Source organism: Heteronotia binoei, chromosome 3 (genome assembly GCF_032191835.1).
Source record: "Heteronotia binoei isolate CCM8104 ecotype False Entrance Well chromosome 3, APGP_CSIRO_Hbin_v1, whole genome shotgun sequence".
Lineage (NCBI taxonomy): Eukaryota > Metazoa > Chordata > Lepidosauria > Squamata > Gekkonidae > Heteronotia > Heteronotia binoei.
In genome coordinates this window covers 190,599,982-190,619,438 of record NC_083225.1, presented here as the reverse complement: position 1 = coordinate 190,619,438, position 19,457 = coordinate 190,599,982, and the positions used below count along the sequence as shown (strand labels likewise).

General features: G+C 49.8%; 1 protein-coding gene across 1 annotated transcript in view; it reads right to left on the bottom strand.

The window, feature by feature from the left end:
- Nucleotides 1–2,735, bottom strand: part of WNT11 (Wnt family member 11) — a 43,749-nt gene extending 41,014 nt beyond the window's left edge. Inside the window, exon 1 of the mRNA XM_060235030.1 lies at nt 2,657–2,735. Within this exon, the coding sequence (XP_060091013.1) occupies nt 2,657–2,733 (77 nt within the window). The 5' untranslated portion in view covers nt 2,734–2,735. The remainder of the gene's footprint in view (nt 1–2,656) is intronic.
- Nucleotides 2,736–19,457: the final 16,722 nt, after the last annotated feature.

The following is a 19,457-nucleotide window of genomic DNA, read 5'->3' as shown; positions in this document are numbered from 1 at the left end:
GCATAACAATCCCTGGATTAGGAGAGCGGGCAGCCAGCCAGCCACCAGGGGCTTTGCCACACCCCCAGCAGCCCTCATTAACCCCTGGAGAAGCCCATGCCACCCTTTCTCCACTTCTGATGTGATGCTGGGTGGCTTACTGGCCTTTTGACTTTGGTGGTGGAGGGCCAAGGAGAGCCCCAGGCGAGCGAGGCCTGCTTGGGCTGGCTGGATCTCTAGCCAGCCCAAGCAGGCCTCGTTTGCCCAGGGCTCTCCTTTCTTGCATCAGGTTGCTTTTGGCTGGCAAGGGTGTGTGGCATATGCTCAGGGCTCTTTTTCTATCAGGAATTCCTTTGCATATTAGGCCACGCCCCCTAATGTAGCCAGTCCTCCTGGAGCTTACAGTAGGCCATGTACAAAGAGCCCTGTAAGCTTTTAGTAGGATTGGCTACATCAGGGAGGTGTGGCCTAATATGCAAAGCAATTCCTGCTACCAAAAAACCCCACCTCTGGCTTATTTCTCCCTAGAGAATCTTTCTCCCTGCATGCACATATCTTCATCACACACAACTACAGTGGCCATCTGTGAGCTGGAGAATTCCTAGAGATTTGGGGAGGTGGAGCCTGAGGAGGGTGGAGTATGGGGAGAGGAGGGGCTTCCGCAGGGCATAGTGCCGTACAGCCCACCCCCCAAAGCAGCCATTTTCTCCAAGGGAGCCGGCTTTGATCATCCAGAGACCGACTGTTAAAACAGGAGATCCCCAGGTGCTCTCTGGAAGTTGGCAACCTTAGAAACAGGGCAGACCTACAAACAAGTTACAAATCTTTCTGCCGTGTTTAATTTGTCCCTCCCTCCCTGTCCCACACACCGCCCATTATTTGGCAGAAAATGTGAGAAACGATGTCACAGTTCAAAAGTTTGTTGTAATAATGAGATCTCCAGGTGTCACCTGGACATTGGCACCCCAACCTCCAACAGCCAAGCCCCACCGAACTCCCAAATTCTACAGTCCCACTTCTTCTGGAGAGACAGTTTGGTGTAGTGGTTAAGTGTGCGGACTCTTATCTGGGAGAATGGGGCGTGATTCCCCACTCCTCCACTTGCACCTGCTGGAATGGCCTTGGGTCAGCCAGACTTCTCTTATCTGGGAGAACCAGGTTTGATTCCCCCCTCCTCCACTTGCAGCTGCTGGAATGGCCTTGGGTTAGCCATAGCTCTCTTATCTGGGAAAACTGGGTTTGATTCCCCACTCCTCCACTGGCAGCTGCTGGAATGCCCTTGGGTCAGCCATAGCTCTCTTCTCTGGGAGAACCGGGTTTGATTCCCCACTCCTCCACTTGCAGCTGCTCGAATGGCCTTGAGTCAGCCAGAGGTCTCTTATCTGGGAGAACCGGGTTTGATTCCCCACTCCTCCACTTGCAGCTGCTGGAATGGCCTTGGGTCAGCCAGAGCTCTCTTATCTGGGAGAACCGGGTTTGATTCCCCACTCCTCCACTTGCAGCTGCTGGAATGGCCTTGAGTCAGCCATAGCTCTCACAGGAGTTATCCTTGAAAGGACAGCTTCTGTCAGAGCTCTTTCAGCCCCACCTACCTCCCACGGAGTGTTCCCCCTAAGCCGAGTTGGCGTGAGCTAGCTCACAGTTTTTTAGCCTCCAGCTCACACATTTCCGTCTTACCTCAGGAAAAATGGCCCCAGAGCAAGCTAACCTATGCAGTAGCTCACAAAGTAGATTTTTTGCTCACAAGACTTAGAGGGAACATCGCTCACAGGGTGTCTGTTGTAGGGGGAGAATATATAGGAGATTGTGAGCCACTCTGCGTCTGATTCAGAGAGAAAGGCGGGGTATAAATCTGCAGTCGTCTTCTTCTTCTAATTGCAAGTGCATGGGACTGTAACTTTAAGAACTTTGCTAAGGGTTTATGTTTTAGATGCAATGATATGAATAATGTGTGCATGTAATAAATGAGACGCAGAAGATGCTGTTTTGATGTGTTCTGTGTAGGGCTTTTTATGAGCAGGAACGCCCAGGAATGCAGTTCTGGCTGGCTTGGCGTCAGAGGGTGTGGCCTGACATGCAAATGAGTCCCTGCTGACTTTTCCTACAAGAAGCCCTGCACAAAACTATGGTGCCACCAGGGGGTGTGGCCTAATATGCAAATGAGTCCCTGCTGGGCCTTTCCTATAAAACCCTGCACAACACAATGGTGATGCCAGCGGGTGTGGCCTAATATGCAAATGAGTCCCTGCTGGGCTTTTCCTACAAAAAGCCCCGCGCAAAACTATGGTGATGCCAGGGGGTGTGGCCTAATATGTAAACGAGTCCCTTCTGGGCTTTTCCTATAAAAGCCCTGTGCAACACAATGGTGATGCCAGGGGGTGTGGCCTAATATGCAAATGAGTTCCTGCTGGGCCTTTTCCCTACAAAAAAAAAGTCCTAGTTCTGTGAATATAATAGAATTTGGTTTGCAATGGATTTAAGACTTTTTCACCAGCAATCGGTGTTGTTTGGCCCACCCAGATCTCCCTCTCTCCGTGTCCCACGCACCACCAATTATTTGGTAGAAAGAAAAGCGACGCAAAGAAGCAAATCAAAAGTTTGCACGTCCTTCCCCTGGTTGGGCCTGAAAACAGATGAACCGCCAAAAGAAGACACAATCTGGAGGAAATCCACTTACAGCCATTTGATGCCATTGCAGGTCCCGCTCTGCAAAATGAAAGCCAGGAAGAAGGCCGCTGACAACTGATGTTTCATCTTCGGTTTCTCCGGAGCTACCGATGTTATCTTCAGGAGGAGGAGGGGGAAAAAAGAAAAGAGAAGTCAGATGAGAAAAAGAAAACCCTTCGCTCTTGGAAACACACCAGGCCTGCTGACCGATATCCTAAAACCTAGGAAGGCGATCGCAGAAGAGAACGCCGAAGCGTTCTGCGTCCACGCAAAAAGGGAAACCGAGTCGCTCCTGCTGTAAAGAAAGGAGCGGTTTATGAATCACGAACACAATTCGATTCTCTCTTCCCCTCCCAGCCCCCTCTCTATACTAGATAGAACCTTGTGAGTCAAAAAGACAGACAAGATGTATGGTTTGAATTACAAACTCTGCTCTCAGGCTGGGGCGCATGTTTCTGGTTAACTCGACATATGGCGAGAGTTCGGTCTTGATCCTGGCTTCCTTTTCTTCCTTTAAAAATGTATATATTTGTTTGAGAGGAGAAGGGGGGGGGGGGAGTGAGTATGGGGAACATCAATTCGCAGGCCTCTCTAGAGGTTTCCATCTTTAGCCTTCCCATTTGCAGAGATATTAAAAAGGGGCGGGGGGGGCAGAGGGGGAAATTGCACTTTCCAGAGAGACGAATGGCAGGAACGGATGCAAACTAATGGCCGGGGCGTCTCTGCAGATGTCAAGAGACTTTAGGGATGGGGTACGGTTGCCAGCTTCCAGGTGAGACCCGGAGAGCTCTTGGAATCGCAACTGAACTCCGGATACCAGAGATCAGTTCCCCTGGAGAAAACGGCAGCTTTAGAGGGTGAGTGCTGGGCAGTGGAACACTCTGTTGAGGCCTCTTCCTTCCAGCCAGATCACACCAGCCTCCACTCTCAGATCACGGGTTGTGAACTGGCAGAGACTGACCAAGAGAGAGATCTTGGGGTCGTGGCAGAGGACTCACTGAAAATGTCGAGACAGTGTGCGGTTGCAACAAAAAAGGCCAACGCCATGCTGGGAATTATCAGGAAGGGAATTGAAAACAAATCAGCCAGTATCATAATGCCCCTGTATAAATCGATAGTGCGGTCACATTTGGAGTACTGTGTGCAGTTCTGGTCACCGCACCTCAAAAAGGATATTATAGCATTGGGGAAAGTGCAGCAAAGGGCCACTAGAATGATTAAAGGTTCGGAACACTTTCCCTATTAAGAGAGGTTAAAACGCTTGGGGCTCTTTAGCTTGGAGAAATGTCGACTGCGGGGTGACATGATAGAGGTTTACAAGATTATGCATGGGATGGAGAAAGTAGAGAAAGAAGTCCTTTTCTCCCTTTCTCACAATACAAGAACTCGTGGGCATTCAATGAAATTGCTGAGCAGTCGGGTTAAAACGGATAAAAGGAAGTACTTCTTCATCAAAGGGTGATTAACATGTGGGATTCACTGCCACAGGAGGTGGTGGCAGCTACAAGCATAGCCAGCTTCAAGAGGGGATTGGGTAAAAATATGGAGCAGAGGTCCATCAGTGGCTATTAGCCATAGTGTGTGTGTGTGTGTATTGGCCACTGTGTGTTACAGAGTGTTGGACTGGATGGGCCATTGGCCTGATCCAACATGGCTTCTCTTATGTTCTCCAGGAGTTTCCAGACCTGGAGTTGGCAACCCTAAGGGTTGCTGCTCTCTCCCTCTCTGATACATTGAAACAGAAGTTGCCAGTCCATACCTATGTCTGTCTGCCTGTCTGTCTCTCTCTCTGTGTCTATCTGTCTCTGTCTGTCTGCCTCCCTCCCTCTCTCTCTCTTTCCTCACTATCTCAATTTCTCTCTCTCCCACAAATGCAAACAGTTCCAAAATGCAACTGAATCTTGACAGGAGGCTGGGGGGGGGGGGGGGGGGTTTGAGCAGGAACACAGTTCTGGCTGGCTCAGTGTCAGGGGGCGTGGCGGTTACTTCAGGGTACTATTTCCAACTCTGGAGTGAAATCACATCACGACATTTTCACGGCAGGCTTTTGACGGGGTGGTTTGCCATTGCCTTCCCCAGCCATCTAAGCTTCCCCCCCAGCAAGCTGGGTCCTCATTTTATTGAAATAGAAAGACCCTGAAATAGTAGCCAAGTTTATTTTTCTGGCCATCATGATACGCCAAAGGATTTTGTAGCCGTCGTTTCGACGGATAACGATGTTTTTAAATTTTAACGGCACCTTTTGTATTTTATAGGTCATTTTTATTCTGGATAACTTGGTCATCCTTTTATTCTGTATGACGGATTTCTGTATAACGGATCATCAGCCAATAAAGGCTGATCACGAGGATGACGACTTCCTGCCACAGCAGTTCCTCAGTGGAACATGCGTTTGCTCTAAGGCAGAGGTGGCTGACGGTCAATCTCCAGATGTTTTTTTGCCTACAACTCCCATCAGCCCCAGCCAGCATGGCCAATGGCTGGGGCTGATGGGAGTTGTAGGCAAAAAAAAATCTGGAGCGCTACCCTTCGCCACTCCTGCTCTAAGGTGTCTTTTAAGCCAGTTCTACACGAAGCCTTGTGGTTTTTTTCCTACTCCCATCTGGGAATTGGCAGCCCTTAGGCAGATCATGAAAAGTAGGGTAGGAAGGGATGTGCCGGTGGTTAGTACTTACATGCTCAGGGAAATGCTGATCACCCCTTTATTGTTTTTACTCCAGGCCAGTTTGGCCAAGGAACCTGGAGGGTTTGGGGTGGGGGGGGTTGCCATCTTCTGGGCATTAGGGGTGGGGGCGGGAAAGGTATTTGTGTATTTCCTGCATTGTGCACGGGCTTGGACTAGATAGGAAGAAGAAGAAGATATTGGATTTATATCCTGCCCTATACTCTGAAGAGAGCCCCGTGGCGCAAAGTGTTAAAGCTGCAGTCCTAAGCTCTGCTCACGACCTGAGTTCGATCCCCGGTGGAAGCTGGGTTTTCAGGTTGCCAGCTCGAGGTTGACTCCACCTTCTATCCTTTCGAGGTCGGTAAAATGAGGACCCAGCTTGCTGGGGGGGGGGGAAGCGTAGATGACTGGGGAAGGCAATGGCAAACCACCCCGTAAAAAGTCTGCCATGAAAATGTCGTGATGTGATTTCACTCCAAAGTCGGAAACAACTGGTGCTTGCACAGGGAACCTTTCCTTTTCCTTTCCTATACTCTGAATCAAAGAGTCTCAGAGCGGTCACAATCTCCTTTACCTTCCCCCCACCCCCACAACAGACACCCTGTGAGGTAGGTGGGGCTGAGAGAGCTCTCCCAGAAGCTGCCCTTTCAAGGACAGCTCTGCGAGAGCCACGGCTGACCCAAGGCCATTCCAGCAGCTGCAAGCAGAGGAGTGGGGGAATCAAACCCAGTTCTCCCAGATAAGAGTCCACACACTTAACCACAACACCAAACTGGCTCTCAGATGACTCTGGGGGCCCCTTCCAGCTCTATGATTCTGTGATTCATAGAAAAGCAAGATATAAATCAATAAACACAACTGCGATTTTGACATCCTGTGGCTATAAAGCGAAATCTGGCTCACTGTAAGGTTTAGAATGCCAAACTAGGATCTGGGAAACTCATGTTCAAATCCCCGTTCTCAGGGTGCTTTCACACATTTGCAATTTTGTTAAGGTTTTTCTCACAGCACACAGTTAAAGAAAAAGAAAAGCAGAAAACACAAAAATGGAATTTAAAAAAAAATAGAATCAGCATAAGAAATAGGGAAAAAAACAGGGAATACCTTTCGACTTTAGTCTATGACTGAGAATCTTAATTTGCTGTAATCACCCACTCTGTAGGTATATAATAAATCTCTTTTCTCTGTAGTCTTTCTCCTCTCTTATTCTTCAAAACCGTTAAGTCATCGATCTATCGTTTTTGGTTTCATGCAAAAAGGCTATCGGGGGTTTCCACGTAGCGATAAATGTCGATAATGTCTTCTCCAATGTTCCCTCTAAGGTGCAAAGTCTTGTGAGCAAAAATTCTACTTTGTTAGCCACTGGCATTAAAGTTGCGGGCGACTGCATAAATGAGTGTGCTCTGGGGTCATCCTTTCTGAGCTAAGACAAAAATGTGTGAGCCAGGGGCTAAAAATCTGTGAGCTAACTCGCGCTAACTCAGCTTAGAAGGAACACTGGTCTTCTCCCTAACAGAGGCGTCACTAGGGTGGGTTGCACCCTGGGGTGTAACTGATTCAAGTCACCCCCCCCCCATTGGGCATCACCCCTTTTGGAGGGCTGCGTCACCCCCTCTGCCCTTCTTGTTGCTGGTTCCGGCCCTCCTCAGTTTCCTTTTCGCCTTTGGGACCGGTGTGGAGCTGATCCGCTTCCTTTCTCTCCGTGCACTGTTCGTGCAGCAGCAGCAGCCTGCGGGAGCTGGCGCTCCCCAACACAGAGCCGGTGCGAGTCCTCGCAGGGAGCGGGAGCAAGGAGGGAGTGGGGGGGGAAGAGAAAGCAGCGCACAAAGTTGTTAGCGGCGTCTCTGGAGGGTTTCCCCCCCTGAAAATATGATATTGCATTTAGATTCAATAATCCCCCCCCCCTAGCGTATCCAGAAGACTGCGGGTGGGTTACGATATATATTGAAAACTGTTCTAAAAAAAAGAGAATGCAAATGCATAACGCTACTTAAATCCTAAATAGGGGTATGATGTTTGTTAAGAGACAAGAGCACGCTTTACGTTTGCACCTTTGACATTCACTCCTCGGCCCGGCCTTCTGCAAACTGGGGCCAATGAGAATGCTCTGGGGGCGGGCCCATGCCCCCCTTGGCCCCGCCCTAGTGACGCCGCTGCTCCCTAATCAAACAAGTAAGTTTGGCCATCTCAGCAATTTCTACCAGTCTTCTACTGTGGATAATAATGGAGACTTAGTCTTGCCTCTCTCTCTCTCTCTCTCTCTCTCTCTCTCTCTCTCTCGTTTCCTTCTGCATCACAGCTTGCTTGGCGCCAGGCTTGCTCAATCGCACAGGAGCTACAGATCAAAGCCTCTAATTTCTCCATTGGCTGACCAGCACATAAAGCAACTGATGTACAAAAGCTCACAAAGCCCAGCCATTTCAAGTTTTCCCCAACGTCCTCAAAGCCTTGACCGTGAGATTTCTGCAATGAACGCCAATAAATCAAAAGTAGGCTTGCAACTTACACACATGCACCTGAACGCCATCTGAACATGGGGTGGAATTCTAGCAAAAGCTCCTTTGCATATTAGGCCACACACTCCTGATGTAGCCAATCTACCAAGAGCTTACAAGGCTCTATTTTGTAAGCTCTTGGAGGACTGGCTACATCAGGGGTGTGTGGCCGAATATGTAAAGGAGCTCCTGCTAGAATTCCACCCCTGACTGAACACCATACTCAGGATTGTTACAGCACAGACATTGTCTCCAGAGCAAGAGGTATCAGTAATCAGAGACGGTTAAATGAACAAACTATTGCAATAGTGCTAACCTTTAAAGCATGTTTTTAAGTTTTTTTGTGTCCTTTATAAAGTTTATATCTCCACCACCTGACATTGCATTTTATGACACACAAGGCTCGGCCCAACAAGGTTTCATTTATGTCAAATCCCGCCCTCATGAGTTTGACACTTCTGCTCTAGGCTGATCAGACAGGCAGGGAGGGTGGGATGTAAATCAAATAAACTAAACTAAAACAAAAACTTAAGCAGGGGGGCTGGCCAGAGGGCCTCTACGGCCCCTTCCAACTCTGTGATTCTATGAAGAAGAAGAAGATATTGGATTTATATCCCGCCCTCCACTCCGAAGAGTCTCAGAGCGGCTCACAATCTCCTTTTCCTTCCTCCCCCACAACAGACACCCTGTGAGGTAGGTGAAGATATTGGATTTATATCCCGCCCTCCACTCCGAAGAGTCTCAGAGCGCCTCACAGTCGCCTTTCCCTTCCTCCCCCACAACAGACACCCTGTGAGGTAGATGAAGATATTGGATTTATATCCCGCCCTCCACTCCGAAGAGTCTCAGAGCGACTCACAATCTCCTTTCCCTTCCTCCCCCACAACAGACACCCTGTGAGGTAGATGAAGATATTGTATTTATATCCCGCCCTCCACTCCGAAGAGTCTCAGAGCGACTCACAATCTCCTTTACCTCCCTCCCCCACAACAGACACCCTGTGAGGTAGATGAAGATATTGGATTTATATCCCGCCCCCCACTCTGAAGAGTCTCAGAGCGGCTCACAATCTCCTTTACCTTCTTCCCCCACAACAGACACCCTGTGAGGTAGATGAAGATATTGGATTTATAACCCGCCCTCCACTCCGAAGAGTCTCAGAGCAGCTCACAGTCTCCTTTACCTTCTTCTCCCACAACAGACACCCTGTGAGGTAGATGAAGATATTGGATTTATAACCCGCCCTCCACTCCGAAGAGTCTCAGAGCGGCTCACAATCTCCTTTACCTTCTTCCCCCACAACAGACACCCTATGAGGTAGATGAAGATATTGGATTTATATCCTGCCCTCCACTCCAAAGAGTCTCAGAGCAGCTCACAATCTCCTTTACCTTCCTCCCCCACAACAGACACCCTGTGAGGTAGATGAAGATATTGGATTTATATCCCGCCCTCCACTCCAAAGAGTCTCAGAGCGGCTCACAATCACCTTTACCTTCCCCCCCTCAACAGACACCCTGTGAGGTAGATAAAGATATTGGATTTATATCCCGCCCTCCACTCCAAAGAGTCTCAGAGCGGCACACAATCTCCTTTACCTTCCTCCCCCACAACACACACCCTATGAGGTGGGTAGGGCTTAGAGAGCTCTTGCAGCAGCTGCCCTTTCAAGGACAACCTCTGCCAGAGCTATGGCTGACCCAAGGCCATTCCAGCAGCTGCAAGTGGAGGAGTGGGGGAATCAAACCCGGTTCTCCCAGATAAGAGAGCTAAGGCTGACCCAAGGCCATTCCAGCAGCTGCAAGTGGAGGAGCGGGGAATCAAACCCGGTTCTCCCAGATAAGAGAGCTATGGCTGACCCAAGGCCATTCCAGCAGCTGCAAGTGGAGAAGGGGGGAATCAAACCCGGTTCTCCCAGAGAAGGGAGCTATGGCTGACCCAAGGCCATTCCAGCAGCTGCAAGTGGAGTAGTGGGGAATCAAACCCGGTTCTCCCAGAGAAGAGAGCTATGGCTGACCCAAGGCCATTCTAGCAGGTGCAAGTGGAGGAGTGGGGACTCAAACCTGGTTCTCCCAAAAAAGAGAGCTCTGGCTGACCCAAGGCCATTCCAGCAAGTGAAGGAGGGGGGAATCAAACCAGGTTCTCCCAGATAAGAGAGCTCTGGCTGACCCAAGGCCATTCCAGCAGGGGCAAGTGGAGGAGTGGGGAATCAAACCCGGTTCTCCCAGATAAGAGTCCGCACACTTAACCACTACACCAAACTGACTCTCCAGTCTACATTGGCTTTAGTCAGGATGATAGAGCTAACCCTTGGTATACAGCGGGGGTGACCAAACTTGCTTAATGTAAAAGCCACATAGAATAAACGCCAGCTGTCTGACAGCTGCAAGACAGGAAGGGAGGGAAAGGGAGGGAGAGGTGGAAAGAAAGCAACTTTAACTTTAAATGCATTCTCTAAGCCACAGGCTGGCTCAGCTTGGGGAAGTGATTTAAAGAAAGAAATGCTTTCTTCCAGCTAGCGGATGGGGTGCTGGGGGCTTCAAGAGCCACACAATATGTGTCAAAGATCCGCATGTGGCTCCCGAGCCACAGTTTGGCCACCCCCGGTATACAGTCTGATAGCAAATCGAGGACCTCCTTTCCTTCTACATCCCCACCTCTTGTTTTATGAGCAGGTTGCAAGTGGGGGTGGGGGGAGGAGGGGGGAAGAGATGTGAGAGTGGAAGGTTCGTGCAGCAGGAACGCCTGGGAGGAGAAAGTTATGCTTGGAAAAGGTTTCGAGGAACGACTTTTCCTTGGTGGCGCATTCGCCGTGCTCTGGTGGACGCATTAAAGATTTCATCCAGAGCGTCCCACCGGTCTCAGAATCCACTCTCTCCGAACGTCGTACTTGGAAAAGAGCCACCATAAAAGAACAGACTCGGCTTGGCAGTCTTCCCCAGCTTTTTAGTTTCTTCTTCGTTCTTTGGTATGTGTGCATGAGTGTTTTAAGGAAAGAACAAACCCAGCAATGGCTACAAGTACAGATAACACTAGCCTGCAGTGGGGGGCTTTGTCCTTCCTACTCCAGCTGGTCTATTTCAAAGCACTTTATCTCCACCCTGAAAAAGACCCACTTGAATTCTTCGCTCCTGAATCCCATCCATGGCCCGTCTGCTGCTATGTTGGATCCCCCTCCTCCTTCTTTATCTCTCTTCTGGCCTTTGGCTTCTTAACAGGCATGTTACTGGCCTGAGGTTGCCATAAGAACATAAGAGAAGCCATGTTGGATCAGGCCAGTGGCCCATCCAGTCCAACACTCTGTGGCACACAGGGGCCAAAACCCAGGTACCATGAGGAGGTCCACCAGCAAGGCCATAAGAAAATAAGGGAAGCCATGTTGGATCAGGCCATTGGCCCATCCAGTCCAACATTCTGTGTCACATAAGAACGTAAGAGAAGCCATGTTGGATCAGGCCAATGGCCCATCCAGTCCAACACTCTGTGTCACATAAGAACATAACAGAAGCCATGCTGGATCAGGCCAATGGCCCATCCAGTCCAACACTCTGTGGCACACAGGGGCCAAAACCCAGGTACCATTAGGAGGTCCACCAGTGGGGCCAGGACACTAGAAGCCCTCCCACTGAAGCCCCCCCCCCCCCAAGCACCAAGAATACAGAGCATCACTGCCCCAGAAATAGGAACAAAAAAGAAGCCATGTTGGATCAGGCCAGTGGCCCATTCAGTCCAACACTCTGTGGTACACAGGGGCCAAAACCCAGGTCCTATCAGGAGGTCCACCAGTGGGGCCAGGATACTAGAAGCCCTCCCACTGTACCCCCACCCCAAGCACCAAGAATACAGAGCATCACTGCCCCAGACGGAGAGTTCCAACAATACACTGTGGCTAGTAGCTGCTGATGGATCTCTGCTCCATCATTTATTTGCCAGCCTCCAAGAGGTAGCTGGGGATCTCCTGGGATTACAATTGATCTCCGGATGACAGAGATCAGTTCTCCTGGAGAAAGGGGCCGCTTCAGAGGAAGAGGAAGAAGAGGTGGAAGAAGAGGAAGAGGAAGAAGAGGAGGAGGAGGAAGAGGAAAAAGAGGAAGAAGAAGAGGAAGAAAATGAAGAGGACGAAGAAGAGGAGGAGGAGGAGGAGGAAGAATCAGAGTCTCTGAGCAGCTCACAATCTCCTTTCCCTTCCCCCATTCCACAACAGACACCCTGTGAGGTGGGTGGGGCTGAGAGGGCTCTCACAGCAGCTGCCCTTTCAAGGACAACCTCTGCCAGAGCTATGGCTGACCCAAGGCCATGCTTGCAGGTGCAAGTGGAGGAGTGCGGAATCGAACCCGGTTCTCCCAGATAAGAGAGCTATGGCTGACCCAAGGCCATTCCAGCAGCTGAAGTGGGGGAGTGGGGGAATCAAACCCGGTTCTCCCAGAGAAGAGAGCTATGGCTGACCCAAGGCCATTCCAGCAGGTGCAAGTGGAGGAGTGGGGGAATCAAACCCGGTTCTCCCAGATAAGAGAGCTATGGCTGACACAAGGCCATTCCAGCAGCTGCAAGTGGAGGAGTGGGGAATCAAACCCGGTTCTCCCAGATAAGAGAGCTGTGGCTTACCCAAGGCCATTCCAGCAGCTGCAAGTGGAGGAGTGGGGAATCAAACCCGGTTCTCCCAGGTAAGAGTCTGCACACTTAACCACTACACCTAATTGGCTCTCTGGAAGGAGGCCTCTGTGGCTCACTGAAGTCCCTCCCTGCCCCAAGCTCCGCCCTCCTCAGCCTCTGCCCCCCCCCACCCCAATCACCAGGTGTTTCCCAACCTAGAGCTGGCAACCATATACTTTTCTCTTATTTATTTTATATTTTTATCCTGCTCTTTTCCCCACCAGGCAGAGCTCAGGGCAGTTTCCTATATCCCAGAAGTGTAAATTCAAAAGATTCTCTCCACCTCTTGCATAATTTTTTAAGCCTCATCTGATGTCCCCTCCTTTTTAAGGCAGATGCTGAGCTGAATTTAGTACACCTCCAGGTGATGTCAGGAGTGTGCGGCATTCGCAAATAAGTTGTGCGAATGAGCTCCGGCACCTCTTTTTTCTACAAAATGACCCCTGGGTAGCCGTGTTTGCCTTCCTGTAGCAGTAGAATAGAGCGGTAGTTCCCATTTGCAGGGTTGTGACCCGGTACCGGGCCACGGAAGTCTCAATACCAGGTCACAAGAAAAACCAAAGCTAGCCCCGCTCCCAGCAAAGCATGAGCTCTGCTCTGCTTCCTTCCTTTCCCGTCTCTCTGTTGTGCAGATAAAAACTAGGCTTGAAGACTGACATAGGCTGCAAAGCCTGAGCCCCATTTTCCTACCTTCCATCTCCCAACATCTCTGTGTTGTGCAGAGAAGAGCTGGGCTGCTTCTAAAGGCATAGGAAACAGCCTGTAAAAAGCTGCAAGCTCCTCATAAATATCCTTTTTGGGATAACTGAAGAAAAGCTTGTATGAACTTCATATAACTTGAAATTAATTCATTAATTGCAGTACAATTCTCTGCTACCTTTCACAACAATTTCCCAGAGGAAAAGTATGAAAAAAATAGCTTGTCGAAAGATTTTCTTGAAACCAAGCAAGCTTGGTTGTAGCTTGAGGAAGGGTTCCAGTAGTAGCAACTTAAGGAAGGGCCTACTAAATGTGTCAGCATATTTTGAGGTACAGCAGCTGCCAGGGCCCAGGATGGGTGGCACACAGTGCTGGCATTCCTGATGCCAATGGCAACAGCACTCCCAACTGCATACACTGTTGAAAAAGGGGTGTGTAGGTGGTGCAGGCAATTGAACATGGGCATTAGGAGTGCTTGCAAGCTGGAGAAGAACACACAAAAAGATAGGTGCATGCAGATGTGGGGGTGGAAAGAGAGGACCCTGGGAATGTATGAAAAAGTTGCAGACCGCCCACTTTCCGCCCCCATTTTGGCTCAGCATGAGTTTCAGTTTTGGAGGAGTGCCCTGGAAGTGACATCACAGGAAGTGGTGGAGTTTTGGTTCAATGTGCCCCAGAAGTGACCTTGGCCCCTGACCTGGAAGTGACACCACAGGAAATGACATAATTCCTCTCTCAGCTCCACCCCCAAAGTCTCCTGGCTCCACCCATGAATTTTAGTGGGCCACGAAGGAGAAATGTAAAAATAACCTGGCCACGGGGAAAAAGGTCTGGGAAACCCTAAAATAGAATTGTCCGGGAACACCTTGAAGACTAACCAAATTTGCGTCGGTGGAAGAGAAGAAGACAACTGCAGATTTATACCCCGCCCTTCTCTCTGAATCAAAGACTCAGAGCGGCTCAAAATCTCCTTTCCCTTCCTCCCCCACAACAGACACCCTGTGAAGTGGGTGGGGCTGAGAGGGCTCTCACAGCAGCTGCCCTTTCAAGGACAATCCCTGCTAGAGCTATGGCTGACCCAAGGCCATTCCAGCAGGTGCAAGTGGAGGAGTGGGGAATCAAACCCGGTTCTCCCGGATGAGAGTCCGCACAGTTCATCACTACACCAAACCGGGCTCCCCCTGAGTTTTATTTCTGAATCTTTGAGTTCTATTTCTGAAAGAGCTTCAGAAATAGGGTTGCCAAGTCCAATTCAAGAAATATCTGGGGACTTTGGGGGTGGAGCCAGGAGACTTTGGGGGTGAAGCCAGGAGACATTAGGGGTGGAGCCAAGATCAAGGCTGTGACAAGCATAATTGAACTCCAAAGGGAGTTCTGGCCATCACATTTAAAGGGACGGCACGCCTTTTCAATTCCTTCCTTCCATAGGAAATAACGAAGGATAGGGGCACCTTCTTTTGGGGCTCATAGAATTGGACCCCCTGGTCCAATCTTTTTGAAACTTGGGGGGTATTTTGAGGAGAGGCACTAGATGCTATACTGAAAATTTGGTGCTTCTGTCCCAAAAAACAGCCCCCCCCCCAGAGCCCCGGATACCCGCAGATCAATTATCCATGATTTCCTATGGGAATAAATCTCCATAGGGAATAATAGAGTTCCCAGCAGACATTTCCCTCCCCTCCCCCCGCTTTCTGACGACCTGAAGCGGGGGGAGGGCCTCCAAACTGGGGGATCCCCTGCCCCCACCTGGGGATTGGCAACCCTATTCAGAAACGACAGTAGGCCCAATTCTGCCTTCTGCTGTCAGGCGCTTCATTTTGCCCAGCTACTTCTCCGAAGCAAGCAAGCGGCCCCCGAGAAATGCACAATGACTCACAAGCAGGTGCAAGGAAGTCGCATTGTGTTTCTGCAAACATAGCACGCTCCTTTTACAAGCTCCCCCCCCCCCCCCCCGCATGCTGAGAGACGGCAGAGAGTTAAATGTGCAACATTCGAGGGGGGTTTCTAAGGAGAGGAAAGGAGGAGGGGGTAGGAGGAGGAGGGACGGATCCTCAAAGGCAGCAGAGATGTGGTTTGCGAAAGGTGAAAAGTCAGGGCAGAGGTCAAGCCCCGGAACAAGTGGCCTTTGTTCTCTCTAAGCCCTGCTTGTCTTCTGTGGATCTTCACACGTTTGTGCCACTGCATTTCTGTAAAAGACACCTTCCCTGAAGCAATAGAATAGAAGCAATAGAATTAAGGCTGCCAAGTCCAATTCAAGAAATATCTGGGGACTTTGGGGGTGGAGCCAGGAGACTTTGGGGGGTGGAGCCAGGAGACATTAGGGGTGGAGCTAAGATCAAGGCTGTGATAAGCATCATTGAACTCCAAAGGGAGGTCTGGCCCTCACATTGAAAGGGACGGCACACCTTTTCAATGCCTTCCTTCCATAGGAAATAATGAAGGATAGGGGCACCTTCTTTTGGGGCTCATAGAATTGGACCCCCTGGTCCAATCTTTTTGAAACTTGGGGGGTATTTTGGGGAGAGGCACTAGATGCTATACTGAAAACTTGGTGCCTCTATCTCAAAAAACAGCCCCTCCCCCAGAGCCCCAGATACCTGCGGATCAATTCTCCGTGATTTTCTATGGGAATAAATCTCCCTAGGGAATAATAGAGTTCCCAGGAGACATTCCCCTCCCCTCCCCCCGCTTTCTGACGACCCTGAAGCGGGGGGATCCCCTGCCCCCACCTGGGGATTGGCAACCCTAAATAGAATACTGCAACAGGAACTTCAAGAACAGAATGGTGAGAGAAAATGGCTGAATTACAAATTATCATGACGCTTGGAACAAACGCCTCCCCAGGACTGAACAGGGATATTGGGGTTTTTTTTAATCTCGTGACATATGCTAAACCAACTCTCACTGAGTATAGCTGTGCATCCACAGCGCTCCAATGTATTTCTCTTTTAGAACAGTGTATCAGAATAACATTTTTTTTGTGTGTTGACGTGTTCTAATGAGGGATGTGGGCTGTTTCTCATTACATATACTAACCTACCTTCCGCTATACTTTAATGCACCCTGTTTTTTTTCTAATGCTTAACTTATATTATTTCTCTTTTAGAACAGTGTATTAGAATATTTGGGGGTTTTGTTTTTGTTTTATATTTTTTTGTTTTGACATAGTCAAATGGGGGATATTGGCTGTTTGTCTTATTGTATATATTTATTGCATATCGCATATATCCATCCTCCACTGTATTTTAATGTTTTCCTTTTTTTCTAATGGCAAACTATATTGAATGTTATAACTTCTTGGGAAACCATGCCCTCTGTTTAAACTAACAAAGCCAGAATGTTACCTAGATTTAGAAGAAGAAGAATTGCAGATTTATATCCCCCCCCCCTCTCTGAATCAGAGACTCAGAGCGGCTTACAATCGCCTATATCTTCTCCCCCCACAACAGACACCCTGTGAGGTGGGTGGGGCTGAGAGGGCTCTCAAAGCAGCTGCCTTTCCAAGGACAACCTCTGCCAGAGCTCTGGCTAACCCAAGGCCATTCCAGCAGGTGCAAGTGGAGGAGTGGGGAATCAAACCCGGTTCTCCCAGATAAAAGATCTATGGCTGAACCAAGGCCATTCCAGCAGCTGCAAGTGGAGGAGTGGGGAATCAAACCCGGTTCTCCCAGATAAGAGAGCTCTGGCTAACCCAAGGCCATTCCAGCAGCTGCAAGTGGAGGAGTGGGGAATCAAACCTGGTTCTCCCAGAGAAGAGAGCTATGGCTAACCCAAAGCCATTCCAGCAGCTGCAAGTGGAGGAGGGGGGAATCGAACCTGGTTCTCCCAGATAAAAGAGCTATGGCTGACCCAAGGCCATTCCAGCAGCTGCAAGTGGAGGAGTGGGGAATCAAACCTGGTTCTCCCAGATAAGAGAGCTCTGGCTGACCCAAAGCCATTCCAGCAGCTGCAAGTGGAGGAGCGGGGAATCAAACCCAATTCTCCCAGATAAGAGTCCACGCACTTAACCACTACACAAAAATGGCTCTTCACACCTACCAGGTTTGATTCCCCACTCCTCCACTTGCAGCTGCTGGAATGCCCTTGTGTCAGCCAGAGCTCTTATGTTGGAGAACCAGGTTTGATTCCCCCCTCCTCCACTTGCAGTCTGCTTTTTATCACCCACCAGTGTTATTTCAGCCCTGCTTTGTTCAACTTTGTCCTAACACAAACAAACACAGGTTCCTATTTGTGATTCTTTTAATCTGCTAAAAAACATTCCCATGATTCCACACTGCCCACTTATATTAAAAACTGCTGCTTGCCATTCCCATTTTGTCTGATGAAGTCTGCTTAAGAGCATACGAAAGCTTACATTCTAAAGAAAACTTAGTTGGTCTTAAAGGTCCACATCTACGGCTTTGTTCAATAGAATCAAGTTAGATTCCAGCGGCACCTTTAAGACCAACAAAGGTAGCCAATCTTTTGTGTGCAAGCGCCTCAGCGCTTGAATAAAACTTTGTTGGTCTTAAAGGTGTCACTGGACCCAAACTGGATAGAGGAAAGGTCATTGGCGGTTGAGGGGCCATAGCTCAGGGGTAGAGCATTTGCTTGGCATACAGAAGGTCCCAGGTTCAATCCCCGGCATCTCCAGTTAAAAGGACGAAGCAGTAGGTGATGGGAAAGACCTCAGCCTGAGACCCTGGAGAGACATACAGTGGGGCTGTAGCTCAGTGGCAGAGCATCTGCTTGGGAAGCAGAAGGTCCCAGGTTCAGTCCCCGGCATCTCCAGTTAAAAGGACCAGGCAGGAGGCGATGGGAAAGACCTCAGCCTGAGACCCTGGAGAGATGTACAGTGGGGCTGTAGCTCAGTGGCAGAGCATCTGCTTGGCATACAGAAGGTCCCAGGTTCAATCCCCGGCATCTCCAGTTAAAAGGACCAGGCAGGAGGTGATGGGAAAGACCTCAGCCTGAGACCCTGGGGAGACATACAGTGGGGCTGTAGCTCAGTGGCAGAGTATCTGCTTGGGAAGCAGAAGGTCCCAGGTTCAGTCCCTGGAATCTCCAGTTAAAAGGACCAGGCAGGAGGCGATGGGAAAGACCTCAGCCTGAGACCCTGGAGAGACATACACTGGGGCTGTAGCTCAGTGGCAGAGCATCTGCTTGGTAAGCAGAAGGCCCCAGGTTCAATCCACGGCATCTCCAGTTAAAAGGTTCAGGCAGTAGGCAATGGGAAAGACCTCAGCCTGAGACCCTGGAGAGACATACAGTGGGGCTGTAGCTCAGTGGCAGAGCATTTGCTTGGCATACAGAAGGTCCCAGGTTCAATCCCCGGCATCTCCAGTTAAAGGACAGAGCACAGGGAGGGAGGAGGAAGGAAGGCCAACAAATGGGGACGGAGAGGTGGAAGGAAGCAACTTTAATTTTAGAGGTGTTTTCCAGCCCACCAGCTGGTTTGGCTTGGAGAAGTGACAAATGCCTTCTCCAAGCTAGTCAGTGGAGTGGCGGGGGCTTCAGGAGCCACACATAATGAAAGAGTTTGGCCACCCCTGGACTATACTATGCCATCTTCCTGCTCCCCGTTATCTACAATAGTTCTAAAAAATTAAAAATAAAGCCAGGAGCCCAATGCCAAATTCAAACAAAGAACATTTATCCCACCGGAGCTCACATCTGCTGGAATAAGTGTGGGTCTTCACGGCGTTGCGGGATTCCAGTTTTATGTTCCTGCTAAAGAACAGCACAGCTGGAATTATTCTAAAGGTTTTAACGGTTCTTTTCCTTATAGATTGACTGGGCCGGCCCAGGGACACGCTGGAGGAACGCACTTAACAGGATCTTGTGGCTCTCCATCACAGATGCTTCTCTCTCTGTCCGAAAGAGCCAGGCCTCATCTTGGGCAGGAGCTCTTAAAGCCGGTTTGGTGCAGTGGATACCCAGTTCTCCCAGATAAGAGAGCTCTGGCTGACCCAAGGCCATTCCAGCAGGTGCAGGTGGAGGAGTGGGGAATCAAACCCGGTTCTCCCAGATAAGAGACTCTGGCTGACCCAAGGCCATTCCAGCAGGTGCAGGTGGAGGAGTAGGGGAATCAAACCCGGTTCTCCCAGATAAGAGAGCTCTGGCTGACCCAAGGCCATTCCAGCAGGTGCAAGTGGAGGAGTGGGGAATCAAACCCAGTTCTCCCAGATAAGAGAGCTCTGGCTGACCCAAGGCCATTCCAGCAGCTGCAAGTGGAGGAGTGGGGGAATCAAACCCGGTTCTCCCAGAGAAGAGAGCTCTGGCTGACCCAAGGCCATTCCAGCAGCTGCAAGTGGAGGAGT